This window comes from Panicum virgatum, chromosome 5N, assembly GCF_016808335.1.
Source record: "Panicum virgatum strain AP13 chromosome 5N, P.virgatum_v5, whole genome shotgun sequence".
Lineage (NCBI taxonomy): Eukaryota > Viridiplantae > Streptophyta > Magnoliopsida > Poales > Poaceae > Panicum > Panicum virgatum.
This window is the reverse complement of record NC_053149.1, coordinates 69,775,786-69,802,172: the sequence shown is the minus strand read 5'-3', so window position 1 is coordinate 69,802,172 and position 26,387 is coordinate 69,775,786. Positions and strand designations below refer to the sequence as shown.

Sequence of the window (26,387 nt, the reverse complement as noted above, 5' to 3'; positions counted from 1 at the left end):
GGCTGGAGACCCCTACGCCGCTGCGACCTTCCTCCTCGTGGCGGCCCCCTGCACCACCGCACCCCTCCTCCGCCACCTCCCTTTTCTCAAATACCCATCGGCCCTGAGCTCCGCCACCGCGAGACCCACCCGCTTGTGGGCTCGACCTCTGTGTGAGGAGGGGCTAGCATGGTGGCAGCTACCCAGAGGCTTCTCGCGCAGGGAGGAGAGCGAGGGAGAGGAGACGATGAAGATGGGCTAATTCCAATTTTATAGTAGGCACATCCAAACGCGAATCGATATTGGCTTCCAGTTGAATTCCTCGTAGCAATTGCATCTACATCCAAACAATAGTTTTGGCATTACTACCTATTTCCAAAGCTAGTCTACTTTGGTATTGCATCCAATTCAATACTAAGGTCTTCAATATCGACATCCAAACGGAACCTTATGGATTTTGTTAAAACTAAATGGTGAAATAAAATGAGTATCACATTTATTGGGAGAGATATTTTGGAAGATATCGGATTGTTGGCAGCGCTCAACCGTTGGCTCAACAGCGTCGCGGGATACGAGCGCTCACGGACCACATGGCGGCACCGCAATGACGATGGTTGTGTTTGTTTCCGATTATAATCTTATTGGTGGGGATAAGCGATAATTTCACCAAACGTCTTGTTTATTTTCGCTTCTGTGCTAATCTGTTTTAGAGATTTGAACTACGAGAAGCGAAAAAATATTTGCTCCTCTCGACCACGTTTAGATTATAAGGTAAGCAAAAACAAACCGGGGCGATGTTTGCTGGTTAGTCATCCAGCGCAGTGGGTGGGTCTGGATCATCACCGTAGAACTCGGCGAGATGCTTCCGCAGCTCCGGGTCCAGATGCTTCGTCACGCTCCCCCGGCACAACGGGCACGTCGGCATCTCCCCGAACCACTTGTAGATGCATCGCCGGTGGAAGGCGTGCGCGCAGCCCGGCAGCTCCACCACGGGGACTCCCGCCTCCCGCAACGCCTCGAAGCAGATGCTGCACCCGCCGTCGCCGGCCTTCCCCTCCGCCGCCTCCTTGCACCCCGTCATAAGCACCCTTGGCGCGCTGTACCTGACGTGCCGAACCACCGCCAGAAGCACGTCGACGGCGGTGTGGTCGCCCTCGTCGCGGCCCCGCGCCAGATCGGCGATCTGCGGCACGACGTCCTCGGGCAGGATTGCCTCCCACTCGTCGTCGGTGAGGTCGAGGTCCCGCAGCGGCCGGATCGCCCTCAGCAGCCGCCGCATCACGGCGCGGACGCCGTCCTCGTCGCCCGGGACGTCCTCGGGGCACGTGGCCACGAAGCTCGCCTCGGCGCCGCCCCCGCGGTAGTTGCCCTCACGCCTCTGCCCGCGCCCCCGCCCGGCCGTGATGTACTTGGTCACGACACATCTCAGCTGCACCGAGAACTCGGGCTCACCGCCGCCGCCGCCGCCGAGGCATTCGGTGGTGGCCTTGACTCGGCGCCTGATGAGGGCCGATTCCTTCTTCCCCCGTGACTCCATTGCTGAGGCTGATCGATCGACGCCGGAAGGTGACAACGACGACGTACGGCCGACCGAATATAGGTAGCTAGCGATGCGAGTTGCTTGAGTTGCAGGCGCGCCACATATGTACTCTGTATATATCGTGCTCGCCGCGGCGTTCGGACAATCGGACTCAAGGCTTCAACCGCCATCGCTGACGGATTTGAAATTCCGAGCGTCCGAAGGCAGGCAGAAACACAACTTACCGACACCGAGTCCGATCGAGGAGGCTAGGCGTCCTATTTGTCCCCGGGCCTCATTGTTTTTAGTAATTTGGGCCGGTCGATGGTCAGCCCAGTTGATGATCAAATTGCGCAAACTTTGCTTCAAGCCTACAATGGCGATGGCGTCAATGGCCTTGTTTGGTTTTTTCCTAGAATAAGTTAGAATGCACTTTGACCACTAATTAGGGATATTAAAAAAACTAATTAGGGGTGTCAAACAAAACCAGTTTAGAAAACCAACTTCAGAATCCCTGCGCTAAGAACCCTGAAGAATCTAATGAGGCCTTTGACCACGTGATTAGAGTATGGTTACTGTAGTATTACCGTAACGAATCATTAATTAATTACCGTCATTAGATTCGTCGTGAAAAATTACACTCATTCCTGAAGAGATTTTGCAAATAGATTTCATTTAGTACTTCATGCATGCAAGATTCTCTCCTCGAAGAGAATAGAATGGAGTGAACCAAACAAGGCCAATGGCGTATGGCGAGAATGCGTCCTTGTCACAGACACGGAAACAGTGGCCGTTTGTTCCTCAAGCACAAATGGTCTAACCACAATATTGCTACTTCCTCTGCTGTGTGACACTGCCACAGAAGGTTAAGAGGGTTACACGGAGCTCATCATATGGCTATCAGTTAAGTGGTTTGCCAGGTACTTGATGTGCTCAATTTATTAAGAAAAATGGTGACACAAGTTTGGATCGACACAATGAAACAATATTAGATTAGATTCTCTAATCAATGCGTGCACAAGAAAACTTCAGCTATGATTGTAATTCATGACAGCAGCATTGATGATACACTAGTCTATCAACCCATGCTCCCGCACGGCTAATTAGAAATAATATAAATATAAAGATTATACTAACCTCCATTCACGAATACTTGTCAGCTTTGACTTTTACTATTGCTACTTTGACCGCTAATTATTTAAAAAGTATCCAGTTAATGAAAACACTTAGAGTATCATTGTATTTTGTGTCAAGAATACTTTAAGTATAACACATGTTTAAAATGGCATAACAATGAATTTATGAGAAAATTGAAGGTCAAACTTTGAATAATAAAGTCAAAGTTGTCAATTATTTGTGAACGGAGGTTAGTATCTATTAATTATAATTATTTATCTCGCACCCTCTTTCATCTACCAAATATTCTAACACATACTCTAAAAATATCATTATCTAGTCGAAATAGAATTTATTTTGCATTATACCTCCACGTGTGTTTAGTATACATTTAATTAAACTATTTATTTGTAAGTTGCTATTCTTATCTCGCTCTTCCATCACACATGACTACATGCTGACACATACCATGGGCAGTATCTTTATATAAGAAATAACCTAAATAATATATTAATAATGATAGAACAATAATTTAGAATTTTCTATTGGTGCACTTTATTATTTTGTTATAATCATATAATTTAGATTCGGATTTAGGGGTTACTTTAACTTTAATAATGATATAATTGGGTAATTTATATACCAATTTAGGGGGTTACTTGCATTATTTTTATAATATCATAGGTGGATAATTTACATGAAGATTAGGGGTTACTTCAGATTTTGTTTTATAACAGTGGATGTGGGTAATTTAGATACATATTTTGGGGGGTTATTTTAATCTACTTTTATAATGGCAGAGGTAGGTAATTTAGTAGCAAAATTAATAGATCTAATAACTATTGTGATTATAGTTGTCGGATTGATGACCAGATGTTTATGATTTTATGAGAATTTGTAGAATTTATCTATTTTTTTAGAATGTCCACCTAAATCCTATGTTGCTTCGCGTGAGGTTTCAAAAAAATTCCAATTAGTAATAGTAAGATTTCCCCTAGTCTATTATTGGAACCATGATATCAAATGCGATATGCATGGCAGCATGGGAAGTTACAAGCTACTCAAAATACTAAAAACGCTCAGGGGTACAAAACTGCCCTTCTGCTATATCAAACATCGTTCACTAGGCTGAAGGAATCCGCCATTGCAAAGAGCTCCTTCTCAACCGCTTTCCATGACGACTCTGGTGCTTGTGCGTTCATGGTGTAAAGCTTGCCGTCCCTCGCGCAGCAGACCGCAACATTGTGCCGTCGGAAAGAAGGGCTCTCGACTCGGAACTCTTGCTTGTAGTATTTCACATTGTCCGCATCTTCTCTCAAGGCAGCGTCAATAAGCGTCGCGTTGATATCTGGGCTTCGCCTTGTCCTCGCAATCCTTCTGAGCACCACTTCTCCCACTTCTTTAGGACCACCAAAAGCCTCGATCCTGTATAAACCAATTCATTGCTTATTTAATAGAAAAAAAAACTACAGTACACCTCAGATTGATGGCTTATGTAAAAAAAAGTTCTACTCGTTAGGAGTCAGCATGTGTGGCAATTTTTCAAGACAAGCTTAACTGCTCCTCTTTAATTTCTGTGTCCCGCTGATTATTATATGCAAACTAAAATACGATGTTTAAATAAGCTTTGCAGTTTGGAGGAGCAAACTGCAATTGAGAAATTGAGTGGACTTACGAGAAGTCTTGAGGTACTGGCGACACAATGACACTGACATTGAGCTCCCCATTGGATCCCGGGGGCCCAAATGCTGCCACAGGCTCACTGATGTTCCGAGGTCTAGAAGATAATCTCCCACTTTTCAGGGGAGGGGGGTCCAGTGATCTCTGCAATTCTGCTCTTTTCACTTCCCTGTATAGTAGAGTCTGATCTCCTACCCAACTTGACGGATAAATGAATTCTGCATTTTTCAGAGACCTCACAGTTAATACATTGGAAGATGCATATTGAAACTTTGAATGAAATAGCCTGTGCAGTGTTACTTATAGACAGACACTTCACATAAGTCTCCTTATTAGCACCAGTTTTAATACAAATATTTTAAAAAAACATCAAGCTTATGGTACCCTGTTCCTCAAGGGAAACATGTAGCCAAAAAATCCTTAACCCATTATCTAGTTAGGAATCACCCACAAATGACAGCAATGATCAGTTGTGATTACATGGAGACTAGGTGGCATGCCATTCCTGGTCCTAAATGTGGCACAAGATAGCCCGTGATCTACACATACAACGCCATTGGAGGCATCACATGCAGGTTGGATATAGTAACTAGCAGCACCAGGGACCACTTTTTGTAGCCACTCGTGCCTTTAGCCCCAGAGGTGACCAGCTTTTCTTAGTTTAACAAGATGTTCCCATTTGAAAGAAAAAACATGAGGACAGTGGAGAATTGGAGGCCTCACGACCAAAATTGTTCAGATTCTTAATTCAGGATTCGAGAACAGAGATCAAAGAAAATTTCACTTCTAGAAGCTGGGAATTTCATATTTCTTTGTCTCCACTCAATCGCTGGGAAGAAACTATAGTTCTAAATCAAATGAAATGAGGTATTAGAAAACTAATTCACCTTCAATCTGATTAGCAATTAACCAAAGGTGATTTAGGATCTGTATACTTTTTCTGCCCTTTTAATTTCTGTAGGTGGAATGTGCACAGGAATCACTGGGCATCCTATTTCTGTGCATTCCGGTGGGGAAGAAAATTGCTACTTGACAACAACGTGCACACCCGAATTAATTTTGTGGCCGATGGCAGGTAAGCATCATCTCTACCTAATGCGACCTCTGATTTTTTTTTCTCCGGTCAAAGACTGCACCCTTTTTTTTCTTCTTTTGCCCCCAGTTACTATCTGATGTTCAGTGTGCACCAAGCACTATAAATATGCATGATGTTGAACTAGAAAGACATTCCAATGTATTCTTCGCATGTGAAATCGGTGATCGGTATCCACTAGGCCAGGTGACCATGAATCAATCAGGATCATGTTGATGTAAAGACGTGAAGTGCACGGTTGACCGGAGGGCAGGTACTAGGTCTTTCTTTTTCTGAAAGATGATTAGAGCGGTTAGCAACTTAGCATTAAGACACGCTAAGCTTATGTGTAACAACACGTTTTAAAATTCAGAGCAATAGCCCAATGTGACTCAGGAGGAAAGTGACTGGCATCAATTCAAGGTGTTGTACTGTTGCTGTTGACGAGTACCTACCAATAGCACTAAGCAATCATTAAGCAGAGATTGAACGCTTCATCTCATATTCTCATCTAGACAAAACAATTGCACCCAATCAATCGCCCTCAATTCAAGCAAATGCAAAAGCAAATGCCAATTGCCGAGCTGACAAAGATGGGAGGAGGAAGAGGAGCAGGCGAGATCGGTGCGGTTACCGAATCCATTGTCCGAGTCGAGGCAGCGGGTGAAGCCGCCGACGGGGTAGAGCACGTCGAGGCGGAGCGACCTGCCGAGCTCCGGCGACAGGCCCAGCAGGAAGCTGGTGACGCCGCCGAAGTTGGCCCCCACCGCCGCGGCCGCCGCCGTCGTCGCCCCCACCACGAGGCGGCGCCGGAACACCGCGGCCAGCGCCGCGAACTCCTGCGCCGGCGACGAGCACCGTATGCCGGCGCGCCGCGGGCCGGCGCGCGAGGGCGCCCCGCGGTGCTGGTGGTGCCTCGCCACGGCCGCCGTGGCCATCGCGGGGATGCGGAACGGGAACGGCTCGGCGGCTTGTCCGGCTGGCCTTCGCGCTCTGCTTATGCCTACGCGTGTGTGGCTTTTCTCTCGACGGGACGCGGCAGCGGGGTGGAGGAGGGGGTGTTCGCGGCCGAGCAGAGGAGGTGGAGCCTGGAGGTGGGGTGGCTTTTTCTTGTGGTTTTCGTGGCGATTTTTTGCGTGTTTTTCTCGCTCTCTCTGGAGGCGGTGAGGGCGTGGTGGACTGGTGGAGCGTGTGCGCCGACCAGCGGCAGCCGCCAGCGGAGCGACCGACCTACGAATGGAATGCGTGTCTGACTGGCGCATCATGCGCCTGCACATGTGCTCTCCGCCTCGGGCTAGTCCAGGCACGTTCCGACTCAGTTGGAAGCAGCCACACGCGTCATCGGGTGGGCGGCGGCTCGTCGCGCTTTCTTTCAGAGAAGTCATGGGCCTGTTTTTGGGTTAAGGCTGGAATGTGAATCTGAATTTTAGTGTACACTAACTAACATTCGCACAGAAGATCTGGGGGAAAGAAAAAAACAAACAGTACATTTTTATTTCCAAAGGAATTTAACAGCCTTGTACTCTACATATCAGATACTAGTAATTCTTTCAATCAGATTTTTCTGTAAAAATAAAATACGCTAGACCTTTCGAGACAGAGCATGTGAGTGTGGCAGATTCCGGAAAATAGAGCATCCTCAGAAAGCATTACGCGTTCGACGACATTTCCATCCCTTGATTCGAGCCGGCGCATGTCTCTCATTCAGTTATTCATTCATTCCTTCTTCTTTCCCCTCTACAACTAGATGGATACATTTTCCCTTTGAGACAAAACTAGATTGATATAAATCTATGGCTTTTCTCTCTCAATGGCCTTTGCGCAACCACAAAGCCCAATGTAACGAATCAACAACAGGCCTCACATCAAATGAAAGAAAACCTCCCAAGAACCGCATTCACGATCTAGCTAATATACAACTTCTGTTATCTCCTCCAGTGATGATCATACGATCTTCGACCATCACTAGGGTTGTAGGGATCTTGCTTCCCCAGGTTCCATTGCCTCGATGCCTCCGGGTTCTGGCCCTGCTGGCCGGAACTCCAAGGCCTCGAGGGCTCAACATTGTAGCTCTGACGCTCAGAGCTCCACCGCCTTGATGGCTCAGCGGGGGCGTAGCTCTGATGCGCAGAACTCCACTGCTTTGTGGAGGGCTCCGCAGGAGTGTAGCTCTGTTGCGCAGAACTCCATTGCCTCGAGGGCTCAGTATTGTAGCTCTGTTGCCCTTGCCCTGCACTCCAGTGCGTTAAGGGCTGTTGCTTATAACCTTGCGTGCCACCATAGTTCCGGCCAGCACTAGGATCAGGTGACCTTGAGTGTCGCTGGTGGCCATCCCGCACCATCGTTTGGTACTCCGTGGGTCGGCTGTAACCATTTCTGTCCCGTCCGTGCCCTTGGAGAACAGTTTGGGACGAGACTGCGGCAGAACCATAAGGATTGTATGCACTGTGCGTTCTTTGATCACCGAAAGCATTCTGGCTAGCATATGGCACTGTGCTTGCAGATGCAGTATTATATGAATTAGTTGTGCGGGCAGCCCATGGTTCAGCTGTTGCATTTCGTCCAATGTTGGTGACATGAGCAGGATTAGATTGCCAAGGGAGTGTTGTATAAGATGCATCAGGCTCAGGCATCGACGAATGCACTACAGAATGATTCGGGATACTCTGGAGTCCATGGGGTGATTTGTTCACCGCTGCTTGCTGATGCAAGGATATAGCAACAGGATCAGACGCCAAAGCATATTGCTGGCCATGCTGATGTACTGAAGCTCTATCCAGATGGTTATTCACAGGGGAAACATGTTGAATTGGCGAATTTATGGAGACCGCCAACTGAGGTAGAGATGGGACGTTAGCTTGAATCTGTGCTGGTAAAACCGAAACTGGAGCATAAGGTTGTGAGGGTAACGAACTGATAACATTTGAGAAGCTTTGCTGCACGGTATTTGCAATGGGAGGTGTATTCCCCCGGTTTGACAATTGTGGCTGCTGCAGGTTCGGAGCCCTCGCCGGTGGTGGGTGTTCTGATCCCCAGGCAGCCTGCCAAAGAATATCATATGAATAACACAAGACAGAATTAAAACTGGATAACATGAAAAGCCAGCAGACAGACCCTTGTTTGGTCTGACGGAGTTGGTGATGGAAGCGAAGTAGGAATAGGTTCTGGCTCTGGCTCTTTTGGAGGTCCAGCACCATTCCCCAGCGTGTTGACCAACTCTGAGAGTCCAAGGCCAGTCCGCTTCAGTGTATCCAAAAGTGCAACAGTCTGCTCGCTTGTCACATTCTCACCGTTGTTAGATGTTAAAGCAAAGACAAGCTGTGGATTCTTGAGTAGCACCGTAAGCAACTCAAGATCAGGCTCAGGATCTTCCCCATTCATGCTGTTAACAACTGAAACAGATGTTGATGAGGTAGATCCAATTTGCTTGTCCTCAACAGGAGCCACTGCATTAGGAGCTGCGCCGACACTATCCGTTTCCATAGTGTCGGCATCTGGCGCCTGGTCAATTGGAATTTCTGGGGTCAAACTGTCATCAAAGTCCATTTCCAGATCCCATGGGTCCTTTGGATTCAACGGGGTGTCCTTCTGACTTGCATAAAATGTTTCCTTTTCACGCCGGTTTCTCTGTGTTTGAACCTCTAGCTCCTTGCTGCTGTCACCATCACCTACACTCCAAGAGGGGTCTATCCATACCGCTGCAACAAGAAGCAATCAATTTCAAACAAAGATCAAAGAAGCCAATATTGTGGAAGTCAACCTTTTAGCAAAATTCGTAAAAGAACATAGCAAGTTACAAAAGCTAACCCCTCAAAAACTCGGCAATAGGTAACATACAATTGGATGTGCTGCGTAGTTCCTAGCGTTTAAACTTAGTTTCTCAAAACTAATTATCATAATGGTTAGTATAACCATTCTCTAGCAGGGTTTGGACAAAAAGGATTTCAAGTTTTTTCTTAAGAATTAATAAACTTTGTAAGTTACAATTTACGAAATTACTGCATCCCTCTCATTGATAGTAACCAACTTGCTAGTCGATGTAGTAACTACTACAATATCGGGTACAGAACACATCTCCAATGTACTGAGCATCTATTATAAGGAAGGAACACAGGCCTTTCCATCTGCTAAGTCCTGGAAAATGGTCTTGAACACAACTATCAGCAACCTCATTCTCCGTGAAGTAAGCAAGTGGAATCCACCTCGCCAATGCTTTTTGAGCTAACAAACTTACACTGGTGCGAAGCGCAATTGTATGCAGAAGAATGCCAGGTTGTTCTCTGACAAATACAAATTTATTGAATTTCAGGTTTTACCGTTGTCCTCTTTGATGCATTAAAATTTATCGCACCGGCTAAAATGTTGGGTGTTGATGGGGGAATGCATTAATATCAGCAGTCATTGTGTTTTCGCAGATCTGCTCGCAGAAAACCACCCTCTGTTTCGCATTAGTCAGTGCACAAGCTTTGTGGGCTTGCAAACCTTCCAACAGAAACATGATAGATCCTTGTTTGAGGATACACAGTACATAAACATGGTTGTTAATCTCTCAAGCCATTCCTGAAAGGTGTACTGCCATCCACTGTTCTTCCAAAAGTTTGATGGACAAATGACACTCTTTCCATTCTGAAGTCTTAACCAAATATGGATGGCTGATTAACCAGCCCTAAAGAAAAACTTCATTTCATTACCAATTTTTTAAGGGTCAGAATGTGTGGAGCTAACTGTTACCTTAGATGAGTTGATTACGGCATTAGGAAGCACACACCACATGTGCAGGATTAGGAAAAAAAAACTAACTTCCGCATCCTTTAACATGAAAGGTCCATGGAGGTGTATTGTTTGGAAACACACTGATCTGAAGAACGATACCTAATATATGTATTTCGTATTTCACGGAGGCTTGCACAGGTAACAGCATGCTTAGTTCTTCAATCATTTTCTGTACAACTTTGCTGGTTCTCATTGTCCAATAAGCAGCTAAGATCTATTCAACATTCAATAAAATAGCAAATGGAGGAGCACAAAGCAAAAATATACCTGGTGGTATCCTCCAAGGGACTCTCCTGGAATCCAACTTCTCTATAACATTCTTTTGGGAACCTATGCTTAACTTCAAACCGCCTGAGATTTCTGGCTTATCAGGCTGAGGAACTGTACTCTGGTTAGAAGTTGATGGGCTTGTGTCAACCAGTTGTGCAGTTGATCTAAGGGAATTTCTAGGCACAGGCAATACAGTTGAATTGACTAATCCAGATGTTTTTGGTGTTTCCAGTGCTTGTGGTTTATCACTCGCTTTACTTGTGTCAACCTTGCCATACTTCTCCTGCATGAACATGGCACGCATCTTTGCCTTTTGAATATCATCTGCAGATAGTGGTCTGCTATTGTTTGTAGAGATGTTCCTGACGGAGTTAACATTCTTCACCGCAGCTTTCTTATTTGGAGGTTCTACAAGTAGAACCTTTCGTTTTTGTTTGGATTCTAAAGATTAGATAAGGAGATTGACTAGGGCAGTTTGAGCTACAATAGATACCCAGATAGGTGAACTAACGAATTGAACAAATAAATTATTCTTACAAAGCATGCAATTAATAATATAATAAAATATATGCAGTCTGACCTAGAAGTACTTGAAAAATAAATAACTATGGAATTTGGCAAAACCTTGTTCACTAAACATTAAAGAATTAACATAAATTCAATTCGGCGAAAATCTTCACTCCCTGCACACAATTACCTGAGAAGAAACTTTTACGAAATGCTGTTTACCTAAAAAATTATTTTATAAAGTGTGTAAGACACTGCTAAAAACACAAACATCTTAGAACAGAGTAATACAAAATGCAAGTTTGTTTACTTCAGATAAGTAGTATATGCTTGGATATTGCGGATGAAATTAACATTTCTATAAAAACCCTAAGTTATACACCGAATGGTAGAGGCAAAATTAAGTAGGTGAACCTAAAATTTGGTAAAAGGATACTTGTTTGTGTAGCAGTCCTTTTATTCTCATCAGCGGCAGCAGTGAGAAGCATTGGTGCTTTTCTAGGCTCAGGCTTACTGCAACATAACAAAGAAACCAAGTCAAACTACTTGTCAAATGGATACTAAATAAACAATTTAGTTCCACTGCAATTCAATCGTGCTCCATGAAGAGAATATATAGGAAACATACCTGCTCTCATTTGCACCGTCAGTCAAGGCAAGTATCTCTTCCTGTTAAGAGCACAAAAATTAATCTAGCAAACAAGTTAATCTTCTGACATATGCTATCACTTATAGATACTTACAGTAATATCAACTTCAGATTTCCAAGACTCATCGCGGAGAATTTCACTTATCCTGCAAAGAAATATAAATCTGTAATTTGATCCTTTGAAAAACTATAGAAACAACCAACAGAGACTAACAGGCACAGCACTTCAGTGTTACAGTGTGAGAAAGCAAAACTCACCGTTGTTTACACATTAATTCCTTCTGAGGTTTCTTCAATGCCTGACTCCTTACAAGCACTTTGCTCAATCTGGAAAGGAGGTTCCTGGCCTTGCTTGATATGTCTGATCTTGGAATCAGATAAGTTCTAATAATGAGGCCAAGCAAACAGGAAAAATCTATATCCGCATAACTTAATAGTTAATACATTGTTAGTGCAGGATAGGTAATGGAAACAAATGCTAGGACAGTTACATCAGATAATATTCTCATGGAAATGGAATCTTGTCAATATTAGAGGGGATAAGTGAACAGAAACACAATGATCAAACTTCAAAAAAAAAATACTCCCTCCGTCCTGAAATGTAAGTCATTTTGCTTTGTCCTAAGTCAAAGTAGTCTAAGTTTGACCAAATTTATAGAGAAGAATACTAACATCTAACACATCAAATAAGTAAATTAAGAAAGTATATTTCATTATGAATCTAATTATTCTCATTTGACATCCAAAATGTTATTACTTTTTTCTATAAAGTTGGTCAAACTTGGAACAGTTTGACTTAGAACAAACCAAAATGACTTACATTTCAGGACAGAGGGAGTATAAGCTTTACTCTGGTCTTTTTGACACTTTATAATCAAAAGGCTCGCTATCACAACATTAAGGTGCTTTTATAGGAGTTCATATTTCATCTGCTTCATGATCAGTGATTTGAAATCATCAATTCAAAATATCACGTGCAAGAGTGCAAATTAACATATTTTTATCCTAGAAGATCACGTTTGAAATAATAGAAAAGAAAAAACAATATTGAATAAGCATGCGCAAAATAAAGAAGCATTGTGGTAAGATGTACACACCTTGAGTCCTATAAAAGCGCAACCTGTTAATAGTTTGAAGCACAACTGACATGTGGGCTGGCAAAGCCTTATGTAAGGGGAGGTGGAGAAGCACCTGACCAGAAAGATGAGTCAAAAAATTTACATACCACACATAAGTACATGTTTTTACTAATGAAAAATATAAGAACCTTGAAAATAACAAGAATAACCGATGTTTGCTCTTCAATTGCTGCTAGACTCAACCATGTTGACATAATGGTTAAACCACCCATCGTTACAAACCTGAAAGGTTATTGAAAAGGTAAAGCCAAGCATAATTACGATCATTCAAAACTCTGTTGATACTAAAGAGGTACTATCTTACCAACTAAGAACTGTAACATTATTTATTTGGAGAATCCATTCCAGCAATTTGACCTGTCCAGAGAATGTTTCTTCCTTCCGCATTAGGGCAAAGATACTTTCCAGGAACTTCTTATCTTCTGACTCAACACCAGGATGGACTTCCTCTTTCTTAATTTCCTTTTGAACGGAGTCGGAACTAATGTTAGCATCAGTTGGTTGCACACCCGTTGTCCCAGATAGCATTACAGGGGCTGCAAAGTTCTGCTGGGCTGTTGCCTGTTGCAATGAGTTTTGGAAGACCTCCATAGGCTGCAAAAGCCCTTGTGGGAGCCCAATTGGTTGTGAAGAGATCTGTGGGACACCCATTGGTTGTGAAGAGCTTTGTGGGACCACTGGTTCTAAAGTCCTCAAAGGTTCGATAACCTCAGCCTGCGCCTCTATGTCAAGAGGTATCTGATCAGTGCTTATGGAGCACGCCTTGTCATGTTCCTTGGATGCTTCTACTCTCAATGCCTTTTCTCGAGACAGTTGAACAAATTTTCTCACTCGCGATCGTTGACTTGTAAAGAACTCTCTAACCTAAAAATTTTACAGGTCATTAACTGAAAATTACAGAAAAGAAAAATGGAAACAAGGTATAAAATTAGCTGCACTTAACAGACAGTAATACTGAAAGCAAACAGAGTTGACTACTCCGAATATAGTGAAAAAGAAGAAAGAAAAGCAGAATCCACTAGATAGACTAAAATATACAGAGGATAAGACATAATTCTGTTCAGACCAGCTCTATGGATTCTTGTTATGATGGCATTTTTCAAATGTTAAACAAGTTCATGAGGGTACACACAGACACAAAAGCATAAAGTATAGAACAATATCCCATGTGAGATGAGGAGCAGACCTGAGTAACAGTAACTCCACAAAGTAAACTAATTTCCCGGGTTTCTTTTTTGCCAACAGTATCCTTCAAAGCAAAAAGTGACTGCATGCACTTAACTGCTTTTGGATTCAACAAATCCCTTGGCCTTTTACCTGCACAAGTAATTGCAAGAAATATGATCGTGAAAAACAGATCTTGTTTCATTTTAGACTACTAGATTTCAAGCACAAGCTCTTCATCTAAGTCCTCAGTGCATGACAGCTCTTCAGCAATCAGGTTTGGAGTAATAAAAAGTTGTTGTATGTCAGCTACGCTACACCAAGATTCATGTCATTTTATCAATATTGTAAAGACATAAAAAAATGTACTATGCCAGGATGAACTCAATTGACATGGATAAACTGACCTATCTTGATGGACAATGCACCAGCGGCCTGCAAGAACCAATCAAATGCAACATAAGTCCATGGCTGAACCAAACTAATTTAACTGAAAATACAGCAGCGAGGACTCATGGACATACAGTGTGTTCAAAGGCTATAGAAAGCTAAATTGCACAAAAAGATGGTGAGCAAGCAAAACATGGAGAAAACAAAAGTGTATATCCAACAATGTTCAAAATGTATCTTCTGCGTCCACTCAAAAGTTTCCTCTTCCGATATTCATAATCCATAACACTTTTGACATTCACAATCCACAACACTGCACAATACATCACAGTGCATATACAGACAGAAAAACAGCGAGTTTAATGGTGTTTCCAAGATACACAGGACCTATCCTGAATATCTGCAGCTAAGGAAGAATCAGCACACCTTCTTTTCCTAAATAAGTGTAGTTTCGTAATGTCGCGGTCAACAGAAGAACTTTGCTATTAATTTGTACAATAACATGCTTTCAGAATCATAATAACGTACCATTACATTACAGATGTACTAGGATCTAAATATTAGATGAAATCTATCTAGAGTTCTGGAATGCTATCTACAAAGCTATTATATACTAACCTAATTTCAGGAATATAAATAACTTTCTGCCATGGGGCACTGCAGTATAGGAACTATAATGCACGAGTTAAAATTAGAACTGCAAATTCGGATCGTATCACCATTAAGAACCTATGCTTTTACCCGCACCCAATAGCATATAATCCCCCCGAAGGAATTCGCATGCTACTTCACCAAAAAGTTACACAGCTCAAAGCATGAACAGGCGAAACGTAAGATAAGCAGCGGCTAGAAACAAGAGCGACTCACCATCTCCTGGGCGAGGGGGTTGACGCCGGTAAGGCGGCACTGGGCGACGACGAGGCGTTGGAGCTGGTCCGCCTGCTCGTGCAGCATCTGCTGCTGCGCGGCAACCATCGCCGGGATCGAGCCCGCGCCGGTCCCGGAGCCCGCCTCGACGAGGGCTCCGGCCGCGGGCTTGAAGGGGACGAGCTCCATAGCCCTACCGGGAGGCTGGGCATCAGGATGCCGCCTCCGCCGCTGCCCTCTTCGACGTCGTGGCCGGAGGAGGCCGGCACGGCGGTGGGGTTAGGGTTTGGAGGTGGGCCGCGACGGCCGAGCAGGAAGCAGATGGGGACGCGAGAGGGAGATGAGATGGAAAGAGTTGAAGTGGGAGAGGTTTTTCCCCCCTTTTTTAGCCTTTCGCTTCGTTAGTTAGGGGAAGCACTGGAACTGAGCGGTGGGGTCACGATGTCAGTGTCTATCGTTTAGAAATGCTACTCGCGAATCATGAATTGATTATTCAGCTGACATCAACGGATCGGATGGTAACACCTCGAGCGATATCGTATGCACAATCTAACGTTGCTGCAAGCCTGCAAACAATAAACCGCATAACGCTCGACACGTGCATAACAGCATAAACCATTAAGAGCCTGCGAAACAACGAAAAATAATAGCGTATGAACGAGACTGGTTGCCTTCAGGAGAAGCAGAGCGCAAGATGTTGCCAGACTTCTAGATCACAACTTTTACCAGTGCAGTAGCTGAGAAGAAGAAAAAACGATGCCTGCAACTGCAAGAAAAAGTTTAATCGCGTATAACAACCATATGACTGCCAAGCACCATCACCGAAGCAACAAAGCTTACTGACCAAAGGTCGGGCAACAAATGGTTTGGTGAGTTACGATTGCCTTATCATAAGCCAGCTTAGTGGCATACAATGTTTGTTCATACTTACTCGATAACATGACTTCAGCAGGGGGGGAAAAAGAATCGTAACACGATCTCGACAAAACTGCCGGCTGCTTTTGACTTTCGTCATGTGTCACGATCTCTACATCAGTTTTACTCAGCCTCGGTGTTACAGACCAACGAATGCACTATCACCACATTAGGCAATGGGGGCAAAAAGAACAAGAAACGACAAAACAGCTCTTCTATGTAAGGCTTTACAGGTATCCGATCTCTAAGGAAATGTATGCACTTCATGATTGACCTTGTGGTCTCCATCCGCCTACATTCCAGAGTGTGGGAAAACATTTTCAAGATGGTATCTTGATCGCTCCATAATCCAAAAAGAACTCACTCAACTCCAGCCTTGCTCCCAATCCTGCAAACCAGTTTCAGGTTCAGCGACTGCTTTGCAGGCGAACTATCATGCACACACAGCAGCACATAGAATCATCCAGCAGATTTTAGCAGGTTCCCTAACCTTTATTGGACTGCAAGATCCAGAGGAACTGCAGCCTCTTTCAGACTACACTACTCCGAGTCTACAACAGCATGGAGATCGGAGAAAGAACATAGGCAGTAACAGAAAAACTGGGGGATAAAGACTTTACTGTATCGAAGATTTTCACATCAGTATCGACTCTAACCAGTCTGAGATGTATTCATAGGCCACAAACGTCACAGCACCAGCAGGGGCCGATTTCACCAAAGAGGGGAAAAGCCCCTTATAAAGGCCTCCGAACCCTTCCTTTGCGACGATCTCTTTTAAGGCATGGTACATGCCCTTATATGTACTGCTTTCGATTCGAGCTCCATACCTTGGATGTCTTTTTAGTCCTTCAATCTGCACTATGACAGAGGAAACCTGATCATCTCATGGCTAGCAATCTCAAGATAAATACATCTCGAGTATAACAGAAGACATGAAATCTATTATGATCCATGAGTCATTCTCAAGTAATTCATCGCCACACCTAATTGGTGGTTTGCATAAGAGGCGCTAAGGTGAGCTCATTCAGTCATTCTTCAATGCAGTGGTATAGTACCACATACTGGCAAGTAGCAATGTTGGGTGTGCCAGGAGAAATGATCCAAATACCAATAGTTAGTCTATCTAACGTGAGTCTATCTAGTAAGGGAATGGCATGTGCTTTAGTATTAGAGAAGGTCATATCCTGCAACTGCCTTTATAGTTAGGGAATGGTAACTGGTCCGCCCGAGCGTGATGAGTGTTAAGGAGTATAGAGTCCTTTATGTATAAGTTCATAGAGTCCTTACAGTAGCCCCATGGGGCAGTACATGGGCGCTTATAGAAAAGGACTCTACTAACACATATATAAAGGACTCTATACTCCTCCGAACAGTGAGAACTGACAGACAACCATAGTATGATAAACCACAGTGACTGCATCCCAAAACCATGCGATATTAAGTTATTTGCATAAATCTAAATACCACGAAGCAAGTAGAAAAAATCAGTGGCTTTCAAGACAAGAACATTACCTGGAATCTTTTCTTTACAACATCAAGTGGGTGGCATGCAGCCTTTGAAAATGTCCCAGCTGCAAAACCACAAAGAAACAGCTGGAAACTTGATACTGAATCATCCTCGCTACCCAAGTTAAGATGTGAATATCTATATCTGTTCCATGTCTGCATGCCAGAAAATACAGTCAGGAAGATTCAGTTCCATTCCATCCGCAGTCACAGAGAAGTAGTTGGTTTTCTTGACAAGCACGTATTCGGCATAGAAGCAACTGTCCATTAGTATAAGTATGCACAAAACTGCGAGTTTTGTGTCATTACCATCATCGAACGTTTGAAAGTGTCATATGAACCAAATTGCAAGCCAGCATATGGTATGATTTCAACAAGAGTTGGAGATAGACCAGAATAAAGCCCTTGAACACCACGAGTTTTGATTATATCAACAAATGCAGACCTCATAGTGGGGTAAACCTACAAAGCAAGGTACAAGTCTCTGTGAACAAACCCTTTGTGGCATACATAATTTCTAAAAAGAGTGCTTAAGGTAGAATAAAAACTCAGCAAAATGCATAGAATTCAGTAATGCACTAATAAAAAGCAAATGAACACAGCATATTTTCATATATTTGCAGTGATGGGACAAAATTTCTCCCAGAAACTACTTCAGCCATGAAACTACAGCATTTGGGATGTAAGAATAAGCACAGTTCCAAACTCAAGTTAATAGCGTCATAAGTCATAACTAAACAGGGAGTTTATGATGAATTGGTGAGGCAGGGCATAGGAAGTAGAATTCAAAGCCCAACACCTCGTTTGGCAAAGGGGATGGTAAATTTATGGGACATTAGTTTAAACAATGATGAAAGGTCGAGATGCATCCATTCATCTTCAGACAGAAATGTCCTTCCAATTATTAGCCCTCTACATGGGTTTGAAATAGTGGTTGCAGGACCTAAAAACTCTCAATTTCCTTCCTGCTGAAATCCGGAACACACACTGACCAAGCAAAGAAATTTAATACCTCTAACACTGAATTCCCCATCCCTCCTATCAATACACCAAGTTAGAAAAGCCGGAAGTGTTCAAACAAAAATAAAGCAGTTTCACGGACCAGATATATATCAGTCTTACCTTTGGTTCACCCTGAGATGCAAGAATAGTTCTCAGAAGGTCAAATGGATATGACCCTATAGTTGCTGCACATCCTGCTAGAGCTCCACTTACATAGGATAAGTAAGGGCTCAAGTGCAAATGATCCTCTGAGAGAGAGAGAGAGAGAGAGAGAGAGAGAGAGAGAGAGAGAGAGAGAGAGACTCAGCAGACTAAATAAGATTGTAGAGATGCAGATAATCACAATAGTGCTTCGATTTTGAACGATATACATAATTTTTTGTTATGTCAGTGAGATGAGTTAAACCAGCTAACCAACATTTGAAAAGGCATCAGTTATGAAGATATAAGTTCGGGGAAATGTTCAGATTATTCAGCTAACAACAAATTGCGCACAGCACCAATTTGAACCACCACCACTTAAGTTAAAATAGGTTATGATCATGGCATTGTCAACTCCTATAAACGACACAAACAAACAAAACACAAATCCTGTGGAGGTCAACAGTTTGGTACATGTACCATAACACCCAACGAAGTTCACTAAAAATAAAACTCCAAACGAAGTTGTGAGCTACAAAATAATCCCGTTCTTTTTATCATTTAATCAGAAGACGAAACTATCAAAGATTCCAAAACGCAGAATATGGGCAAGTATGCCACTGGGAACTGCAAACCTACAGTTTGTCCTCAATGAAAATTATAACTGCCAATCCATCAGAAGAAGAAAACAATAGATGAAAACTGGATTCCTGAGAACACATAGAATAAAAAAAATGGACAGAACAAAGATTCATGCAAACAACTAAATGTCGAAGGAGCACAATGGTTAAGTCTAGGTGTACTCTTTTCTTCTACAGCACCACACTTTCTGACCTAGTAATATGATGTGCAGGTAATAGGCAAGATTTTAGCATGCCACGCAACAGAATGCAATCTCTAAAGAAAAAAAAAAGATGACTGCAAGCATTATCATTAAGGTTTGGGGAATGACCATTGAAGCTAATATTTCAATATAGAATGGACAAATAAAGTTGTGTGTGTGCCTTTTGCAGAAAAGATACCTGTTCTAGATGAACCAGAAGCGAATGTTTTTAGCTTGTGTAGAACAGTGAACTGTATGGCTGTATAAGGCATATACATCAACAGAGCAGGTACATTTCCTCTCCAAAATCCCTGAAATTTCCACATCTTGCACACTAAGAACATATATGATTAATATGAGGATTCATATACTAAGAAGCCGAACAGAAAACAAGAAAGGCAAGAAATAGGGTGTATAAAAGAAAAAGAAGACTGGACATAGAGTGACCCACGCTATGCCTGGTTTCTTTGGTGACACCTCATTTATTTTGCATGTGATATATTAGCATGTCATGACTTCTTTAGACATCATGGTTTAGTACCATTGATTTCAGGAGTAAAACACAAATATCCCAGCTTAAGGACAAGTGAGTACTCTACGCCAAAATTTGCCACAGATTATCACACTTCCCTTAGGCAGGTCGACAAGATTAGGCGGTGCTTGGTTGCCAGCAACATCTTAGGCCTGCGAAGTGCCAAAACTTTCAAGGTCCCGGTTTTTTCCCGCCACACAACTTAGGCAAGTTAGACAAATTTGTTTGTTGAGAGCCAAACAAGCTTCAGTGAATTGCGAGATATCAATATGTCCATGTCTCAACAAAAATCTACCCAACAGTATCTAATAAGTAGATGGGGATGTCAAAGTTGTGGAAAACCCAAAACACCTCTGACAAAACAAGGCTCGAACAGACATGAATCATTATTTGAATTCTTCCAGATACAGACTATACGGCACGACTCTACCCAGCAAGAAGACATAGTACAAGACCAATAGATACAAGTCTATTTAGTTTAGCACATAGTATAAAGGCATGCAAGTGCAAAAGCAAGAGTATCTGTACAAAGACTGTTGTTCTCAATATGGCATGAGCCAAGGAGTGTTAAGTCAAGGCAGATACCGGCAAACCTTCCTCTCTGAGAATATCTTTAGTTGCCTGCAGAAGCCCAGTGTACTTGGAAGGTCCATATACATCCCTCTGAAGAACACCCCATGAGGTTGTGGGTTCTAACTGAACCTGCAAATATTGAAGAAGCCCCTGAGCATCTAAAATAACCATAGCTTGGCCAATATAATGTGTGAAAAAATCACAATGTACGAAAAGGGTAAGGTTTTGTTTCATCCAATGATATTTACATATTATCATGAAAATTTAGTGGGGAAGCAAACAAATCAAGAAAAATGTACTAGTATAAAATTATACTGTCACATAAATAGTCTCTTGCAGTCTCTTACTCAGGTAATTTTCACTATTTCTTGATATCTTTGCAGAAAATGGAAAGCTTCAATTTGCAGAGTGAGCAGGAAAGATCAACAGTAAATTTTCTGACAAACAGAGCCCTCAAAACCATATTCAAGCATAACACTACGAATTTTTATTAATCTTACACTTAAGCCTGATCGTATATTCCCATTTATCCAAAAGGCATATTAGCATTTGGAAAGCTTAAAATAACAGGCTTCAGGTGAGTCTGCAAATTCACTAGATTAAACAGAATTTCCCACCCTCAGTTTCAAGAAACAAACTGCATTTCCAACCGTCCAACCTCAGTAGAACTCACCAGAAGTTAAGGCACCAGAAACTCGTCAACATTACTGAGTAAGCAAATGAAATATGCTAAAATTGGCTACCATCATCTTAAATAAATAGCCATCATGCTTAGCAGTTAGCTCAGCAACGAAATAGCCCTCGAACCATGCAGCTAATGTGCGTGTATCCCATAACCTCAAGTGTTACGTATAGTCCGTTTCCAAATTGATCGATCCCCCCACGCTCAAACCACAAATAAAGACGAACAAACACAGCCGCAGGCACCCACAAACCCCATTTTGCTGCAGGTAAGCAATGCAGGAGCGAATCCGCGGAGCTAGACGGATTGAAGACTTGCAGTATACATAAACCAAACCTACCTCCTCCCCCTAGACACACACCAACATCCCCAAAAACTCTCCCATGTGATCCCAACCGACCGATCTTACGATATCTAGCTCCCGATAGAACAGCGGTCGGCGCCCCAGCAAGGAGTACCTCAGCAGTCGGGGCGGCAAATGTAACCACGAGAAGGGAATAGCGATATTAGGGGAGCGGGGGACCTGGAAGCGGATTTTGATGACGTCGAGGGGGGAGGTGACGGTGCGGGAGATGCCGCCGGAGATGGCGCCCGCGAGCGAGTCCACCAGCGCCCGCCGCATCTGCGACGGCTCCTCCTCGGAGCCCATCGGCGGCGGCGGCGGCGGCGGCGAGAAGGGACGAGACGGGCCGCGGGCGAGGCGAGGCCGGGTGGTTTGGCCAAAGAGGCGGTTTGGCTCTTGGGACGGCGGGGTGGTGGTGGACTGGTGGGGGCGGCCCGGGTCGACCGCTCTGCGTCTGGTCCAGGTCCAGCAGCAGGGCGGCGGACTGCTTCGACGGGACTTCGAGACGGGGCTGCTCCTTCGTTTGTCCAAGAGGAACGTTCTCATCGTTTTTGACCCGCCTCTTCTTTAGTTGCAAAATTCAAAATTTCAAAATTATTATATCAAAAAAAATTTATATATATGGAATATTAAATTTAGACGAAATAAAAAACAAATCGCATAGTTTGTTTGTAAATTGTGAGGCGAATCTAATAAGTCTGATTAGACTATGATTAGACATTAAATTACTACAGCAACTGCTACGGTACACATGTGCTAATGACGGATTAATTAGTCTTAATGAACTCGTCTCGTAGTTTACAAACGAGTTCTGTAATTAATTTTATAATTAGTCTATGTTTAATACTTGAAATGTGCAAATATTCCATTTCAACAAGTTTACTGACGCAACTAAACGAAGGCCCGATCACCCGAATAGAAATTTGAATTTCTCCTGGTTAGGCGGCCGCGGGCATGAAACGAAACTGACGCGTCAATCAAATTACTCGCGCGGCGCACGCGCATAGGGGTTCATGCCCGCGGAGCCTGTTTCCCCTCGTCTGACAAGGTTCTGGGATATTCCAGGTCAAGAAATCTGGTAACCAAAGTAACCAACCATTGTAAAATTACCAAACCAAGTTGGAACCATACGTAGCATGACTACTTTGATTGAGAATATCAAAATGTAGTTTTCAATTATGATTTGTATTCTTATCCTGGATGTTGCTACGAGAGAAAGATTCACGATAACAAAAATACCAAGGAAGAAAGCAAAGCATTGTCATAGGAGAAATTGCACGATAACAAGAAATGGAAAGCTAGAAAAAATGACATAAAACATCGTTGTTGATGTGCAACAATGATGTGTGACAAGAAGAAATAAAATGGAAAAAATATGTTGTGGTGTAGAAAACACGCAATAAAGGAGAATAAAAAAGGAAGAAAGTGTCATTGTGGGGAAAACTTGCATGATAGAGAGCAATAGTAAAGTAGAAAAAAGAAGACACCAAACATTGCTGGAAATAGCTTGTTGCTTTGTTAAATTCGGCTTCAGATTGCCAATTCCTTTTAGAAGAAAAGGATGAAGTTCATATTATTTCAACATATATAATTATATATCCCACCTTGTTGCTACATCGAAAGAAGTATTATAGTCTTACTATAAAAAACCTAAACAATTGAAACACTTTTTATCAAGCAAAACCTACCCACTCACCTCACAAACCACCAGTTTTAGACCCACATGTAAGCGCAAAGTGATTGACGGAAGGCCTGGTGAAGCGAAAATCACCCTCCCACCAGTTCAATCCTCCTCGATCTCCCAAACTTTTGTCACCAAAGCATTTGTCTACCCATCGCCGTGTACCCGCCCTCCCATTGGCCGTCCAGCCCAAATCAGCGTGGTTACCTTCCATAATACGGTGCCCCTCTCCTTTCCTTTCCTTGATCGTTGGTTTTCAAGTCTATCCGCATCTACGGTCGTTGTTTGAATCCCCTCACCCCTCGCTCGCAATTAGTTCGAGATTGCCGGAAATCATGGGAGCCTTCCATATTCCCTTCATGGGACACGGGAGTAAACACTTTTCTTTTAGCGACCCGTCGATCTAGGCTCTGTCGCCGCCGAGCACGCAATTGTAGTTCCGTCACTGTCGTCCCCGGCGCTCTCCGCAAGCCATCGCCGGGCAGGAACACACCGCTGCAGGGCTGGAGCGCGCCGTCGCACGGCCGCCACCCACGCTCGACCCGTCGGTGGGCTCTTCGCACGCTGTCCCTAGGGTTTACAAAACCGACCGGTCCGGTCAAACCGCCGCCCTCTGGTAGCGGTTTACCGGACCGGTTTGACCGGAAACCGGTGGAAACCAGTTAAATTCAAAAGCACATGTGTAACCGGTTCCGACCGGTTTGCCGGTCCGGTCTGACCGGTTACCGGTGTTTTAACAAAAAAATCCGACGGTTTAAAAGTGGTTTCCCGGTTTACCGGTCGCCATATGCGGTGGGCCTTAATGGGCCGGCCCATTTTTTTTCTTTTTCTTTTTTGATTTAACTTCATATACCTACAAAATATACTAAATGGACGAATTTTTGAGAAAATTTGACACCATTAGATTCGTCGCACCTTGAAGTGTTTTTAGGAATTTTTTCATTTTTTTAATTCAAATTTGAATTTTGAATTTGGCCCGGTTTGGTACCGGCCCTAACCGGTCAAACCGGGCCGGACCGCTTTGGTTAACCCTGGCTGTCCCCGGTGCTCTCCGCACGCCGGCGCGCGCTATCCGCAAGCTGTCGCCGGGCCGGAGCACGGCGTCGCACGGCCGTCACCCGTGGCCCATCGGCCCTGTCGCCGCCGAGCACGCTGTCGCCATTCCGTCGCTCCGGCGAGCTCTCCGCAAGCCGGCGCCGGGCCGGAGCACGCCGTCTCACTGCCGTCACCCGCGCTCCACGTTCTAGGGCAGGCGCTCTCCGCACGCCGTCCCCGCGCCGGAGCACGTCGTTGCACGCCGTCACCTGTGTTCCAAGTTCTAGGGCAGCTGCCAGTCTGACGACGTATGTTTTGTATGCCTTCCACCTTACTGGTGTTTTACCGATCTCACGGGCCTGCATTTGTCTGATGAATGCTTGTGCGTGCAGATGGGTCCTCTCAACAATAACAAAGGTACTATTAGTTATTCGGTTCACAACTCCGGACGTTGATAATTCGCCTTTTGATTTCTCTTCTTTTATCACCTCACAATTATGCTCGTGTATCAGGCCCAGATATGGTTAATGATGCACGTGATCATAGAAGAGAACGGGATAGAGTCCGTTCAACCTCTATGACAGTTGACAGATGCTCAAAGAGAGGAACGGAACAGGAAGCGTCGTGATGCGTATAAGAGGAAGAAATGTAGTGCAAGCAACAAGGAGAATGAACCAGGTCTATCTGATTTTGTGCACACCAATCTTGTTACGAGTTTCTTAATTAGCTGACGACCCAGTTTAGTTTTCTTGCCACCTGAAGCCCTTTTTAAATCTACTGCAGATGGTACTATTGCTATTGCTATTGCTAATGCTAATGCTAATGCTACTGCAGATGGCCTATTGCTCATGCTAATGCTAACGCAGGACATCACGAGGGTATGAGCTGCCGTGTATACTACTGAATCACGATTTTGCCTATCAGTATAGATTATTAGAATTAATTTGGCATCGATGCTACTCATTTATTCTTAACAGGAAGCGTTGGGTGCGAAGCTTTAAACCATATGATATTACGGATGATGAATTCTAAACTACGACTATTTACGTTGCAGATACATAAATCTGCCAACTGCTGAAATGGATGATCGTCACCCACTTGGAGACATCACATAGTAGGTCCCCTGCAATGGATGGTCGTCACCCACTTGGAGACATCACAAACACTTGCAACCGTTGAAAGTGACCAAATCGTGAAGGATCTAATATCTAGGAGAACAACCATGGTACTATTTTGTCTGGAATTATTTTTATAATTGTTTGATTAGTCTTGCTGTGCATATAAGCATCGTCCATGGTTATAGGTGTTACCACTGTCACTGTGTATACATGCAAGCTTGCTAGCAGAAAAGAAAACAGAGCTTAATAGTAAGAGGAGGAAAGCCTGCCATTAGAAAAATGCCAAGTGCAGTTCTAACAACAATATCAAACCAGCAGGTACCTTGTCCTTCCAATAAAATCTCAAATATATCAGATTATGAAGTTGCTGACTCAAATGTCTTCACTGTAGGTGTGACATCCTTGCTGAACCAAACTAATACAGAAAATGACGCAACGGGACAATGAGATTGTGAGCAATGGAACACCAATGGATGATTTTGATGATAGTTGACTGCGTTGAAACAATCTTTTTGAAAGGACACAAATAGTAGTTTGATATAATCTAATCATTTTTAAATAATTTAACTTTAAACATGTGCCTGTGTCACGTGCTAATAATATGGAGGTGGAGAGTCTACTCAGGGATTCAGGGATGGAAGGCACAGGGAGAAAGTAGTGAGGGAGGGTCTGGTGCTCTCTGCCATAGTGCTATGCAGATGTTCATAAGAGCTATTCATTTATTTTTCCGAGTCTTGGCAATTTTTTTGTGATATTGAAAAATACCAGTGAAATATTTGTATAGGCAACTATCACTGTTTTAGTAACTGAAATTTGTTCTCCTGTAGATACATATATGTAAATATACACTAGCAATTAATTGTCAATTTCACAACTTATTTTATGATCAAGATGTTTAATTTTACCCATGT

At 43.5% G+C, this 26,387-nt stretch overlaps 4 protein-coding genes across 9 annotated transcripts; all 4 read right to left on the bottom strand.

The window, feature by feature from the left end:
- Positions 1–784: 784 nt before the first annotated feature.
- On the bottom strand, positions 785–1,516 carry LOC120675123. The gene has a single exon (XM_039956211.1). The coding sequence runs from the start codon at positions 1,514–1,516 to the stop codon at positions 785–787; it is 732 nt and encodes a 243-aa protein (XP_039812145.1).
- A 2,071-nt stretch (positions 1,517–3,587) lies between these two features.
- Positions 3,588–6,463, bottom strand: LOC120676382 (psbP domain-containing protein 7, chloroplastic-like). Its single transcript, XM_039957646.1, has 3 exons — positions 6,001–6,463; positions 4,290–4,512; positions 3,588–4,039 (listed from the first exon to the last, which is right to left on the bottom strand). Exons 1-3 carry the CDS (start codon positions 6,302–6,304, stop codon positions 3,724–3,726), a joined length of 843 nt encoding a protein of 280 aa, XP_039813580.1. The 5' UTR covers positions 6,305–6,463; the 3' UTR covers positions 3,588–3,723.
- A 583-nt stretch (positions 6,464–7,046) lies between these two features.
- On the bottom strand, positions 7,047–15,491 carry LOC120676381 (homeobox protein LUMINIDEPENDENS-like). The gene is made up of 13 exons (XM_039957645.1): positions 15,126–15,491; positions 14,276–14,303; positions 13,891–14,021; positions 13,009–13,568; positions 12,833–12,926; positions 12,663–12,756; positions 11,824–11,926; positions 11,660–11,711; positions 11,545–11,585; positions 11,353–11,429; positions 10,407–10,850; positions 8,481–9,064; positions 7,047–8,407 (listed from the first exon to the last, which is right to left on the bottom strand). The coding sequence occupies exons 1-13, from the start codon at positions 15,312–15,314 to the stop codon at positions 7,292–7,294; spliced, it is 3,513 nt and encodes a 1,170-aa protein (XP_039813579.1). The 5' UTR covers positions 15,315–15,491; the 3' UTR covers positions 7,047–7,291.
- A 487-nt stretch (positions 15,492–15,978) lies between these two features.
- LOC120673689 (mitochondrial thiamine diphosphate carrier 2) lies at positions 15,979–22,042 on the bottom strand. 6 transcript variants are annotated; one of them, XR_005674747.1, is made up of 9 exons: positions 21,823–22,038; positions 20,630–20,746; positions 19,712–19,823; positions 18,669–18,796; positions 17,856–18,008; positions 17,553–17,702; positions 16,697–16,893; positions 16,531–16,591; positions 15,979–16,428 (listed from the first exon to the last, which is right to left on the bottom strand). XR_005674747.1 is itself a non-coding variant. In XM_039954654.1 (8 exons), coding segments are annotated over exons 1-8 (984 nt in total). In that variant the 5' UTR covers positions 21,949–22,038; the 3' UTR covers positions 15,979–16,590. The 6 variants fall into 6 exon arrangements, 4 of the variants coding, with proteins under 4 accessions (XP_039810588.1, XP_039810587.1, XP_039810586.1 ...); XR_005674746.1 differs by having other exon boundaries at positions 16,531–16,893; XM_039954654.1 differs by having other exon boundaries at positions 15,979–16,591.
- Positions 22,043–26,387: the final 4,345 nt, after the last annotated feature.